The sequence below is a fragment of the Narcine bancroftii genome, chromosome 7 (assembly GCF_036971445.1).
Source record: "Narcine bancroftii isolate sNarBan1 chromosome 7, sNarBan1.hap1, whole genome shotgun sequence".
Lineage (NCBI taxonomy): Eukaryota > Metazoa > Chordata > Chondrichthyes > Torpediniformes > Narcinidae > Narcine > Narcine bancroftii.
Window position 1 is genome coordinate 49245910 of NC_091475.1, and position 14750 is coordinate 49260659.

At 38.5% G+C, this 14750-nt stretch overlaps 1 protein-coding gene across 2 annotated transcripts in view; it reads right to left on the minus strand.

Moving 5' to 3' along the window:
* ltn1 (listerin E3 ubiquitin protein ligase 1) overlaps positions 1-14750 on the minus strand; it is a 117538-nt gene that overhangs the window by 9055 nt on the left and 93733 nt on the right. For both annotated transcript variants that reach the window (XM_069890026.1, XM_069890027.1), the window contains exons 21-27: positions 12176-12320; positions 10751-10964; positions 8357-8591; positions 4808-4888; positions 3977-4163; positions 2081-2252; positions 1091-1311 (exon numbers count right to left, since the gene is read on the minus strand). In XM_069890026.1, the coding sequence (XP_069746127.1) occupies positions 1091-1311; positions 2081-2252; positions 3977-4163; positions 4808-4888; positions 8357-8591; positions 10751-10964; positions 12176-12320 (1255 nt within the window). The remainder of the gene's footprint in view (positions 1-1090; positions 1312-2080; positions 2253-3976; positions 4164-4807; positions 4889-8356; positions 8592-10750; positions 10965-12175; positions 12321-14750) is intronic.

A 14750-nucleotide genomic window follows, 5' to 3' on the forward strand; every position in this document is an offset into this window, starting at 1 on the left:
TAAAATGTATGAGGCATCATTTGGAACAATTCTGCCATTTGAGTTCAAGAATTTTTTTTCTATGCAATTAAATGTAATTAACACTGCAGGAAGCAGGTTCTGGCCTTCTGGATGGAGGGGTATTCAATATTAGTATAGGGAATGCACATTACAGCAAGGAAAAGCAAAAAAATAAAGACTGCTGTACTCGTTATACACTCATGACTGTGAGGCCAGGCACAATTCCAATGCTATCTACAAGTTTGCTCATGACACCACAGTTGCCAGCCGAATCACAAACGGCAATGAGGAAGTGTTCAGGAGGGAGATAGATCAGCTTGTTGAATGGTGTAAATTGTGCTCAACATCAGCAAAACCAAGGAGATGATTGTGGACTTTAGGAGGAGGTCAGGGGAATATGACCCAGTCCTCAGCGAGGGCTCAGTAGTGGAGATGGTCAAGAACCTCAAGTATTCCTGGGTGTCAACATCTCCAAGGATCTGTCCTGGAGCCTCCACGTCGATGCCATCACAAAGAAGGCTCGCCAGCAGCTATACTTTGTAAGGTGTCTGAAGAGGTTCGATATGTCACCAAAGACTCTCGTAAACTTCTACAGGTGTACTGGTTGGTTGCATCACTGCTGGATATGGAGCCACCAACTCTCAGAACAAGAATATATCCAAGAGGGTTGTTAACTTATCCTGCAAAATCACAGGCACCAGACTTCACTCCATTGAGGAGATCTACATGAGGTGGTGCCTTAAAAAAAAAACAGCACTCTCTATCCTCAAAGACCCCCACAACCCAGCCCATCGGGGAAAAGGTACAGGAGCCTAAAGATGAGCATTCAGCGGCATAAGGACAGATTCTTCTCTGCTGCCATCAGATTCCTGAATAATCAATAAACCAAAGACACTGCCTTACTTTTTGTGCTCTATTATTATTGTTATTATTTTGTTTATATAGTCATGTCGTAAGATGGTTATCATATACATGTTTGCACGAAGATGCTGCTGCAAAACACAAATTTTACGACTTGTTCATGACAATAAATCCTGATTCTGACATGCACAACAACAAAATTATGGGTACATCCAAAGTGATCACTAACCACCATGCTCTTGAATATCTGTGTACTGGTTTGCACAGTTGCAATTTCCTGTGAGGAAAGTATGTTGCTGATATATTTGCTGGTGTATTTATCCACTGTACTGGACACACGCTTGTCTTGATTATTCCACCAAAGTCGAACTGTGGCTGGTAAGTCTTCCAATGCACTATAGTATACTGCACAAGCCAACTTGGAAATCTCTGGATGCAAGGTTTTTGTTTCTAGCAGGAAGACAAGAACATTCTCACATTATTATTTCCATTTATTAGAGCTGTCCAAAAGTTGAATATCAAAGTAGCCATGATTCCATTTATTCACTGGGAAAATTAAATCCCCAATTTAAATAATGCCATGCAAACAAAAGTTGCAACTGATTAAAAAATGTCTAATTTTAATGAAAACGAATGCATCTCATTTTGTGTATATTTTATATCTTCCCCACCAGTTGTTCCATATCTTCAAAAATATGTATTCATAGTTAACAATTTGTGGCTCAGTTAGTGAAATAGCTGGGGACAAATAATTTTCTATTTGTGGGGGGGGGGGGGGGGGGAAATCATAAAATAATCTGTGTTTCCTTGATTCAAGGTTGGTGTTAATTAAATGACTGTGGCGGCCCAGTGCTCCCGGCAGTGGCACTGGCCCTAGCAAGCAAACCGACAGACGAACGCCAAGGGGAGCTTAAAGGCCAGTGACCACTAAGTGGTGCGAGCCCAGCTGCACAGCCAACAGACAGGGACAGCACTCGAGGAAGAAGGGATTGTCATGGAAGATGGTACCCGTGCGCAGGGAAACCCTCGTTTGTTATTGCGGGTCATTGCATCAGTAAAAAGAGGGAAATGGCATGAACACGAGAGGTATAAATACCGGGCCTGAGCCCCCAATAAAACACAGAGCTTAATCTGACTGCACTCATGTGTGTGCATCTTTCTTTCAAGTAGCACACAGCTACACGACTTCAATTTCTTCTCTCTTCATTTTATCTAGTACCTTGGAGAAGAATGGCATGCTTCTCAGTGAATAGGGTCCGATTCACTTTGCTGGCAGAATCAGTCATCTGTCCAGGAAGAGTTGGATTTTCCGGCATAAGTCTGAACAAATTTTGTATTAATTTGTGTAAGCATTTACTATCACGAAGATATGGTGCATAAATGGCCCGTAACTAGAAAATATAAGAAAATGGATTTACATACTTTCATGGTCTTGCCTTATGCAAATACAAATCATGTTCTCCCAAGTATTTTATTTTCACTGACAGGAAGCTTTTGATTGTTTCAATAATTTAATGTGAAAATACAATAATATTTGGATGAATTCAAGACACCACTTACTAAATTTCCAAAGGCATTCAAAGTAAGGTGTGAATTTCACTTCAATATTGTAGCAAAAAGCCCAACAAATTATGGAAATATATGCAGGTGCAACAGGTAATCAAGGCAGCAAATGGAACATCAGCCTTTATTGGTAGAGGGAATTTAAGAGCAGCGAGATTCTGCTGCAACTGTTCAGGGTACTAGAGAGGCTGCAAAGCTGGAAAACAAGCCAATGCACAAAGCTGGAGGAACTTAGTGTTACAGGCAGCATCAATGGAAGACAATAAATAGTCAACATTTTGGGCTAAGGATGATGCACTCTGATAAGAGAAGACAAAAGATCATGGAAAGAGGGAGCTAGACGAATGAATGTGTGGGTAGTGGGCAGGTCGAGAGGGTGGGGAGGAGAAAGAGGAAATACGAGGAATGGGGCTAAAGAGATCAGGGAAAGCAACAGGGAGGTTACCAGACATTGGATGTCAATGTTGTTATCATTTGATTGGAGACTGCCAAGATGGAAAACAAGGTGTTGTTTCTCTAATGCAATGGTTCTCAATCTTTTTCTTTTAAGTAATCTCTTTAAGTAATCTCTATGCCATCAGTGCTGTGATTAGTAAGGGATTGCTTAAGGTAGTATGTGAGTGGGAAGGGAAGGTTGAGAATCACTGTTCTAGACCCAACTCTTACTGAAATATTTTGCTTGAGAAAAATTGTCATTGGCCCACTTCCTTTGGAGTTCTGAAACCGTGCACATAATGAGTTCATTGGGTAAAACAGTGGTTTCAACTTTTTCTTTCCACCCACATACCATGTTATCCCTTACTAATCACAGAGCATCAATGGCATGGGGAATATTTAAAGTGGTAAGTGAGTAGAGAGAAAAAGGTTGAGAACCACTGCTCTAATGTGTGCGTGACTTCAATTTGGCAGTAAAGTAAACCATGGTCTGAGATGTAAACATGGGAATGGAAAGTGAAAGTAAATGATTTGCCACCAGAAGATCCCAGCTGTTGCGGCAGATGAAGAAAAGGTGCTTAATGAAGTGATCGCCTCATCTGCATCCAGTCTCCTTGATGCACAGGAGGCCACACTAGATGCAATAAATCACCGTGTCATATTCATAGATGAAGGACTGTTTTGAGGCCCAGAATGATGGTGAGGGAGGAAGTGTCAGGGCACTTGGTGTGGTTGCAGGGTTAAATGCCTGGGGTCATAGGATCAAGATTTGTGGGAGTAAATTGAGGATGGAGATGATGAGGAACTGTTTTTCTCAGAGAGTTGTAAACCTGTAAAATTCTCTGACCAAGGAAGCAGGAGAGGCAACCTCATACTCTTTTTTTTACATGGTAGGGAAATTAAGGGCTATAGAATAAAGGTGGACAAGTGCAGCTGAGTCCACTGCCAGATCAACCATAATCTCATTAATTACAAAGCCGGTTCAACAGGCCTGATGGCCTACTGTGTTCCTATCTGTTTTGTTCGTGTTTTGCAACAACAAAGGGAAACAATTGTATGATTTATAATAACACAATAAGCATAACTTGCATTCAGTCATTCCAATCCACATATGTACCTCAGATGGTGATGCCTTGAAAAATATGAGAAGCAGTTTCCATGCAAGCAAGTACCCTAGAATGCAATAGTAAGCTTCACTCTGTGGCTCAATATCTGTGTATTCTCCAACTGGAATGTTACTGAACATATTCTCCAAAACTTTCTCTTGAGCACGAATTACTGACATAAGTGCTGCAGGTGGTGATCTGAAGGGCAAGAAAGGAAATGCTCAAAATGATGATGTAAAATGAAGGATACTATAAACTTGTCATACATCTGTCATTGATCATATTGATGACAAATTCTGTATTAATCCTGGTTTTAAAAACTTCCATGAGAGAATTAAGCTTTAATATATGATTGTCATATATTAATTTTATTTACACATTCAATTTCATTATTTTTAACTAATATTTGAAATCAAACTCATGAGCAGTTTATGCCTTTGTAAAACATCCCAAATTAGTAAATCCAAAATATTATGCTTAATATTACAATATAAAATCCAAAACATTCTGTTACTTTGCAAGTTTTACTATGCTGTACTTCACACTAACAAAGTAACTACTCGATAATAGACAACCGAGATAAAATTGAAGGGAATGTAAAATTCTGAGCGAAGAAACAAATGTACTTCTAGGGAAGTTCCAATGCATTGCAGATTAAAACATAGTGAATTATGAGTAAAATATGAAGCAATTTAAAAGCTATATGGTAAGATGGAACTATCTGATAGTCTGCTGTAACAGAAGTTCAAGTTGTTTCATTGTTTATCTGAAGAATTCAGAACAATGAAAGATTTTGAGGTTAAAAAAAACTAAAAAAAGGTTTTTTTTAGATCATTACTTACAAACAAGGCTCTTCATCACTTTCATTGTCATCATATGATTTCAGATGCTCATTATCAAAAGCAGGCAGCTCTGGCATTAACCTGAAATACAATAATCAGATACAAATTGGTCAAAAATGTTACTTATGATTAGGGAGACTACTACTAAAATGCATCGTTAATTTACAGTTCAAGGACAAGCATCATCTTGGGTTTGGAATTGAAAATGGTGGATTTAGAACCATAACAATGCAAATATTTTTAAATGGCCAAGTTTTGTTTAAAAATGACTTTTATTTTTCAAAATGTAACACAGTTCATTCCTTAAATTAATTATTATCCACATCGGTGGCATCTTAGCACAAGGAGTGGTAGGGCAGAATCCCACACAGTCCCAGTGATGAACCAAGATGAATTATTAATGTGGCTGACAGAGATGATCTCAGCAGATAAAAGTAGATTGAAAATAATGATGGTTGATAAGGGCCTATTTCCTCACTTACAATTTGTAGCTATTGGTTGTGCAGAAGGGCAGACAGTAATTTTGATCTAGCATCCCTGTAATTAATTTATTGTACGTAGTTCAATGCTGTACATGTGCTGAGTTTTGAAACAATTTTTTTTGCGATAACTTGAAATGCAAAATGCTTTCAATTATGTCTTTTCTTTTACTCTCTGCATGTAAATACAAAACCAATATGGCCATCACACTCAGCAGGTTTTTTTGTCAGATTTTCTGAGTCTACCTGAGCTTCCAGACAGGAACTCAGTTTAACACAGTATCCAAAAGGTACTAATTGTGGCTACACATAAATATTTTTAAAAAGCCCACCCCTTTACACCGTCTGATTATTTATATTTTGAGCTTTAAGGCTGACATTGAGTTAATCCGTAAAAGTGGGAGAGTGAGTAAAATCAATGCTTCATTCTATCTCACTGAACCACATTTGTTTTACAATTCATTTTCAGGACCACCTTCTTGAATCACCACATTTTTTCCAGAGAAGGTTTTTTCATGGTGTTGCTGGAGAGAGCATCCCAGAATTTGGACAGAGCAACAAGTAAGGAGGAATGTAATATTTCCAAGCCTGAGTGTGTCCTATTGAAGTGGAAATTTGTAGATAACAGTGTTTCCATTTTCAATAGTATTTCATTGTCATGTAATAAAACAGATGTAATATTACACAAAATAGCATTTAGTCTGTTGTTAAGCTGACAAAGATTTGCCATCAGCAAAAATTGCCCGCCGCCCTTTATAGTCAGAGAGAGGGAAGCAAAAGAGTGTCCCTTCAGAGTCATTGTGTCCATGGATTTGCCTCCATCACTCCTATAGCCTCTGCAGCCACACAGATTTCAGTCCAAACAATTGGCACCCAAGTTCCAGTTCCAAATCTCCGATGCCTTCAGCACCTGAGGGCCCTTGAGAGCCCCGTTGCATCCCGGTTCCGATACCTGGTACCCCTTCAGTACACAGCCTGGTGAGAGTCTTTTTACTGCAAATCACCAACAGCCCACAGTCCGCATGGGTTCCTCACCTAAAGTCAGCCATAGAGCCAGCCCTTTCACTGGTCCGCTGCCGTGGTCACTGTCCTATATGGTCATCTCCCAGTTCTGGTGCCCTGCATCAGTCCTTTGCTTCCTGGGAGTCTGCAATCCCTTGAGGCCGCTGCCAGCATAGGCATTGCCATCTTGGGCCCAGATCCCACAATCACAAAATTTTAAAATAAAACACGCTGGCTTATTTAACAGGTCATTGGACTGGGCAGTAGAACCCTGCAGAGGAACGTTATGTCTCCACTGCCCGCTTTCCCTGGGTCCAGCCCTGCCATTGCAGCTGCTCCAACAGCCCCACCTTTTTTTCTCCCAGGAGGTCAAGAGAACATCCTTCTGCCCTTGCTTTCATTTTGAGAGGTGTCACCTGAGTAGGCTAGGAGAGTGACTGCAGTGCAAATTGTAGATGGAACAGTCTACAACCATTTTAAATGAAAACACAGAATTTGAAAATATGTAAAATCTGAAGAACTTTGCCTTTAAGAAACATTTAACTGTTACATTTTGGTCAATCCTTGGTTGTGCTTCTACTATCTTTCTGACAGTATTGCTGAAAGCACAAACTTTTAGCTCAAAAATGATCAGTGAATTCACCTCATTAATTTCATGAACACGCACAGAGGTGAAAGGCAAACAGGGGCAATGGTAACTCCACATCCCCAGCCAGTAATCCAATGAGGCCAGGGATGTGTGTACATACATTTGCACAATAACATGAAGGGTATAAGTGTGTGTCCTTCAAAAAGCCAGCAATTTAAAGTCCTGGCCAGGCTCCCGTTTAGTCTAAAAGCCACAATATCACTGTTACATAAAACATTAAAATACCCTTTTACAATGAAGTAGCATACAGTAAAATGGAATCTGAGTTGATTACTAAATATTGGATGTTATTGGAAGTGCAAGATTTGGAATCTTGACAACCAACTTCCCACAAAGAATTGCTAATCTTTTCTGGATTTTCTAGACATGGAACAATGAAAGACTGATCCTAACGCGATGGAAAAAAAACAAAGTGTCGTTCTGTAGCACTCTTGAGATCATCCAGCAATGAGTCTGGAATAGAATGGTAGATTATTTGATCATGAAACAGTAGACAAGGAGAAAAAAAATCTTATATTGAGATTCTATAAGTTAAAAGAACTCTTAATGCCTCTAAACATACCATTTCAATTTCACTAGCAAACTGAAAATACATTCAAATTTATGCCAATAGGTACATGGTTGCATTTTTGCAGTAAATCCTTTGAATGCAGTATTGAAATTAAAACTCGCCATTAAAACTATATAGAAGTAATTGATCATTTTCAGCACTTTGTTGTACTTCTGCCTATTTATTTATTTATAATTTTAGACACATTGACCACCGCCAGTGGGCTGATATCGCCTCAAACCGTGCATCTTGGCACCTCACAGTTCGGCGGGCAGCAACCTCCTTTGAAGAAGACCGCAGAGCCCACCTCACTGACAAAAGGCAAAGGAGGAAAAACCCAACACCCAACCCCAACCCACCAATTTTCCCCTGCAGCCGCTGCAACCGTGTCTGCCTGTCCCGCATCGGACTGGTCAGCCACAAACGAGCCTGCAGCTGACGTGGACTTTTTACCCCCTCCATAAATCTTCGTCCGCGAAGCCAAGCCAAAGAAGAAAGAATTTTAGACATACAGGCCTTTTTGGCCAATCAGCCCATGCCGTCCAATTACACCCAAATGATCGACATACCCAGTATGTTTTGAACAGTGGGAGCAAACTGGAGGAAACCCATGCAGATACAGGGAAACTTACAAACTCCTTACAGACAACACCAGATTGGAACCTGGGTCGCTGGCACTGTAACAGTGTTGCGCTAACAACTGTGCTAACTGTGCCATCCATAATTTTGAAGTAATCTCTATAGAAACCACCTGATTTTCACTTTACTGATTTCAATAGCAAAGGATACACAGTCTGCCCCATTTCATTGCATGCAATAAAATGAAAATCTTTCACAATTCCTGTATTTAATCTTGTTAATTTTCTTACTTGTATAACACTTGATAAGCTGTGATTTGCACAGTCCTCGCCTTGGATAGAAGCAATGGAGCCAACGTGTTCATAGCTGACTGAAGTTTATCAGGTAAATTGGTCTTCTGACCAGCAATGAATTTAGCTGGCAGATTGTGATTTAACAGGTGCTTCAATGGAATAAGTGCAGAAGCTTCACCCAAAGCCGTTAACAGATTTACAGAAGTCGGAAGAATAGTTTCTTTGAGTTCAGCTGTAAAGAAAACAAAATTAAAAAATGATTTTGGAAAATGGACCTTCTCAATTGAAATAAAACCGACAATAAAACTGAAAATGCTTAGCAGGTCAGGAATCATCTGTGCAGAGAGGAAAAAATAATTGCAGATTTACAAAATTGGATCAGGCTCTTAGGCCTGTGTCGATTAGAATAAGAGAGGGGAGCGCAAAAGTTGAGACAGTTGATGTGTTGGTGGCAATTGGAAATAAAAAGATCCAGAGTGGGACGCTGGCCAGGACGAGGTGTCCAAGAGGAGAAAGGAGGCTTAAAGTGGGAGAAGGGGTTTTGATTGGGGGGTGGAGAATTCTGGCTGTGGAAGTGGGCATAGAGACAGATGCCACTTCACCTTTTCCCCTCCCTTATTCTCATCTCCACCTCTGTGCTCATTTCCACAGCCAGGATTCTCCAATGTCACCTCCTCTGAACGTTCTACCCTCTACTCTCCCGCAATAATCCCAGCCTCACCATCAAACCCACAGTCAAGGGTGGTGCTGTTGTGGTTGGCACATTGACCTCTACCTTGCCAAGGCTAGACTACAGCTCTCAGACACCTCCTCCTACATACCCCTTCAACAGGAGCCCACCCAAGAACATCAAATACTATCTCTAACCTCATCATTTCTGGTCATCTCTCTCCCATAGCCTCCTATCATCTTTCTCCCATAGCCTCCTACCTCATTGTTTCCCATCCCCATACTGCTTGATTCTACCTGTTACCCAAAATACATAAATCCAATTATCCAGGTAGAATCTAGATCCATTGTTTCATAAATCAATACTTTGATTTATGACAGCCAATATGCTAAATGCTCCACCTGATGTTACTTTCATGGAATTATATATCTGTTTTCCTAGGTCCCTCTGTTCAACCACACTCCTCAATGCCACAAGTCCTTTCTTGGTTTGTCCTTCCAAAATGCAACACTTCACGCTTGTCTGCATTAAATTTCATCTGCCATTTTTCTAGCTGGTCCAGATACCTTTGTAAGCTTTGAAAACCTTCTTTGCTGTCCACAACACTGTCATCTGCAAACTTGCTGATCCGATTTACCACATTATCATCCAGATCATTGATATAGATGTCAAACAACAATCTCCCTCATCCACTCATATCTCCTCCCTCACCACTATTTGGGGCCCCAAACTGTACTTTAAAAGTGAAGCAGCACACTAGTCTATCCATGGGAGTCATCTACTGCATCTGATGCTCCTGTTGTGGCCTTCTTTACATTGGAGAGAATGGACACAGACTGGGAAATCTCCTCCCTGAGCACCTTCACTCTGTTCAAGGACAAAGACCTCCAGTGGCCAACCCACTCCTCTGCTGACATATCTGTCCTTGACCTCATGGACTGTCAAAGCCAAACCATTCGTAAATTGGAGGAGCAACACCTAATTTTCTGTCTGGACATACTCCAACCTAATGGCATTAACATTGACTTCTCTGGTTTCTGCTAGACAACTTCCCATTCTCCCTCTCTTCTCCATCCCTCTGTCTTCTTTCTTTTAACTCTCCATTCACAAAGCCTCCCCCCACCATTTTCTGGTGTGCACTCCCTCCCTTATCCACATTACCTCCTTCCTGTGGGACTGTGCTTCTCCTCTACCCCTCTCTCCCCACCATTTTGTTTGGGAGCCTGCCCACATTTTGTTCAAACCATGATAAAGGGCTCAAGCCCGAAATGTTGGTTATGTAGCTATCTTTGCCACATAAAGTACATTGTTTGACCTGCTGAGTTTCTTCAGCCTTGTGGTTTAACTTCAGAATACATCTATTCTTTTAACTACAAAACCAACATAAGCTCTCTCAACAGTTGTTTAGAATGGAATGGTTTAAGTTCATAAACCTATTAAATTTTCTTCCAATAATGACCATTAAGATCCCTCAGCCTTTGTTACACAGTACAGGCAATATTGAAAATACAGAAGGAAAACATTCCACTGGACACAATTAGTTCAGGGCAGCTTTTACTGTACAAATGAGCTACAATCTTTTTTTGAACTTATTTATATAATGGGTAAATAAAATACCTCTCAGAGCCTGGGTTCAGTAATTTTACTTGGTGCAAAGAGAAAGCAATTTACAACATACATTCACTCTTACGTCACACAGAAAGTGATTACAATGTAATTACCTGTAATTTTTAAAAACAGTGGCAACAGCTGGTTGTATGCTCCTTCTACAAAAAAGTTGCTCCATTCATTCAGAAGATTAGCAGGAAGAGCTTTACTTATTTCTGGAGTTAACGTCTGAAACATTTTGCTAAGGTCTGAAAACATGCCACACCATTGACATACAAAATGCAGCATCAGGGGTTTGGAATCAATAGATACAGTATTATCAAAAGTCTGAAATGAAAATGATAATTTTAAGCAAGTTAGTACAAGATAGTAAATGGACTTTCAGATCTAGTTGCACTTACTGTACAGCCATAGCATCTTGAAAAGTTAACAATCGCATACTAGTCCAAATTTAATAAATATAATCCAGAAAATAAGAGGTAAAATAAAGAAAACACCACAGAAGTTTTTATTTGAAATAATGCATACTATCTTGTATTAATTTGTTAGCTTTGCAAAACAAATCTCATTCTGGCTCTTGAAGGAAAAATTTATTCATAATTTATCTTTAAAGAAAAGAACAGCTTAGACAAGAGAAACTTAAAATTTCTTACATTGATAATAAAGATTTCCACTGCTGCCACTTATAAAATCTATCTCTAACAAACATAAAATCTGATACTCCATACTTACCTACCATCCTGCCTACTTGCCTCCTATTACTTGACAAAAAGTTGGGAAGAATGACACGAAAATGTGACTTTGGCCAGTTGTAATCAACAGGAAATATTTAACCACAACCTTTTGAGTTTTAAATAGGATACTGTGATTACGATGGTCAATATCCTCTCAACTATAATCATTGGTCAGTGTCAGAAGTTTGTTAAAGGCCGAAAGTTAGATGAAATCCCTCCATAATGTTATATTCTTATAAAGAGAGCATTTATGTTCCCAAGGGAAACGAGATGATCTTCAAAACAAAACTGATAATGTATTTGTCCAAGTAGAAATCACCAACCCAGATGACGAAAATTGCTCACGTTACTTAAAATTATTGTCTGTTAAGGGTCTGATAAGCAAAATGGCTCAGTGCTTGCCACTGATTGAAAAATATCAATCTTTCAGTTTCTTTCAGAATTTTCATCCAGAATAGCAAGAAACTACTCTGGAAATTATATTGACACAGGTTAAATTAAATTTGAGAAAAGTAGTATGACAAGGATTTTGTGGGAGCAAGGAAAACAAAGTCAGACAGAAACTAACCACATTTAACTGCAGTATATGTAGATACTGGATATTTCTGGCCATTTATCAACTGAGAGACTCAGTTATTCCTACAGTGTAATCCAGCCAATGTTTACCAATTTTCATTAAAATTACTAAGAGACATTGATGACCAAGGACACGAGCAAGATATTTCATAATTAGTCCAGTTAATGACAGAAATATCACTATTAACCTTTTTGAGTAGTAGACTGTTCTTTTATTCTAAATCTTACCTCCAACCACATCAAAATGGAACACATAATGAAGTCCCACTGTTCATTTGTTAGTGAAATAGGTAAATAATTGATCAACAGTTTTAGAAAACGTATAATTTCCACATTGATTCCAAGCAAATGAGATTCTGGATTTTTTAAAGCGCTAGAAAGAATGCAGAGATGTTGAAAAAATATTACAAAAATATGTTCTGTTAACCCAGGTAAAGCACAAAATAAAAACATCATGATACATTTAAAAATGATTAGATCATAGTTTTATTCAAATATCAGTAAACATACACTCTCTAAATTACTCGTTGCAAATAAAAAAGGTACATTTTTATTTATGTTTATAAACATTACCATCAGTTCTTGAACAATTCTTTAAGCTAGAGGACTGTGTAAAAACTTCTTTTAATATTTAATTATAACCAATATGCATAAAGTACAGAAACCACTTAGTTGTTTAATTGCCACATGAAGAAACACTTCATCTGTTTAGAGGCTCCCTCAATGTTATTTTAAGAGGGTAAAACAAATAGAATTAAATTTAGAACAAAAAAAATTAGGATGTTTAAATTTTCAAATCTTCATTTGAAACTTCAGAAACCTGCTGTGAGGATGTATAGAAACAATAAATTACATTTTTTCATGGCTACTCCTTGCAGGTATTGTTCACAACACCATACATGTTCACTATACATGTTCTTTTATGCTTTCAACTCACAATGTCAGACTTTAGGTCAGTAGTTCTCAACCTTTTTCTTTCCACTCACCTACCACTTGAAGTAACCCTATGCCATAGGTGCTCGTGATTAGTAAGGGATTGCTTAAGGTAGAATGTGGGTGGAAAGAAAAAGTTTGAAAACCACTGTTTTAATTGTACCTTATTGACTCGTTACGTGCCCAGTTTCATAACTCCAAAGGAAATGGGCCGATGACAATTTTTCTTAAGCAAAATATTTCAGTAACAATTGGGTCTAGAGCAGTGATTCTCAAACTTCCCTTCCCACTCACAGACCACTTTAAGCAATCCCTTACTAATCACAGAGCATTAATGACATAGGGATTGCTTAAAGTGGTCTGTGAGTGGAAAGAAAAAGGTAGAGAATCACTGCTTTTGGTTTTGAAAATATATTCATTTCTATGCATTACATATACAAAAATGGTTACATTGAACATTTTAAGTTGTGACACTCAGTCTGACATTCTGTGCTTTTAAACATCCGTATATGCAGGTGAATTAAAAGTCTTATCTATAAAACCAATTGAAAATTCAAATCTAAAATGGACAGAACATTATCTATAGAGAAACAACAAAGCGGCAGATGTTGTATCTTGAGCAAACAAAGAATTGCAAGAGGAACTCAGCAGGTCAGGCAGCATTCACGGGAAGAAATGGTCAGTTGGGACCAAGATAAAGATGGTAGTTTTGATAAACGTTGACTAACCATTTCTATCCATGGATCCTACCTGACTTGCTGACTTCTTCCAGCATTTCTTTGTTTGCAGAACATTATCTATGGTGAAGGTACTATTATTTTGCTGAGAAAATAAACTGAGATCCTGTCAGTCTTCTCATGGGAACATTTAACAATTTGTGAAGGAGTTGGCCAGGTTTCCTCAGCCTTTGCTGGCCAAAATCATCGCAAAGGCTCAAAATAATCTTAATACTGATGACACAGAAAAGTTAGGCTCTCATTAACTTGAATCTTTTAATGATCAATTTGTCCAAAGTGCATTTGCTAATAAAGTATTTTTGAATATATTTGGTGTCAAGAAAGAAGATTCTACATTTTTCATCCTATGGGGAGGCTCTTCAGCCCACTGGCTATATGCCAGCTCCCAGCATAGCAATCCTATCAGTCACATTTCTCCTCTTGCTTCCCTCCATGGTAGAACTTGTTCTCTCTCATCTGCTCTTTGAATTTTTTTTCTATTTGCTTAGTTAATTAACAGCAACTAAATATCACACCAACTGTTCTTAAGGATGTGGGAGAAAGCTAGAGCATATGGGAGAGACCTACTCCATCACAGAAGAATGTGCAAACTTCACACAGTGAACACCTGAAGTCACATCAAATCCATGTCACTGGAGCTGTAAGGCAGCAGCATTTGACTGAAGTACTGAAGAATATAAATTTTTAATGATCTAACTAAATAAGAAAAACATATTTTCTCACCATGCTTTATATTTTTAAAATTATTGCTGTGTCGAAACCCAAAATCAAAACAATATTCCAACCTCAAGTTATTTGTATCATTAGGATCTAACTTTTAACAATAGGTTAGATATCAAATGGTTAGTATCAGTACTACAGTATTCATGAAAGTGAAATCATTTTCCCAGGAAAATACAGTAATACCAAATTGTCTATATTTGTGAAGTACAAGATGACTCAACTTTTCAGTGCTTCAAGAACATGGCTCACCCCACCTTCCCAAAGATAATTAAAGATAAGAAAAATTGACTTTCCCACCAATACATCTCAAAAATGAATATTCTTCTTTCCTTGTTTGATATTTTTATTATAAAATCTATTTCAAACATCTTATGGGAGGTTCCTCATTCCTTTTTTATACTAATATCTTA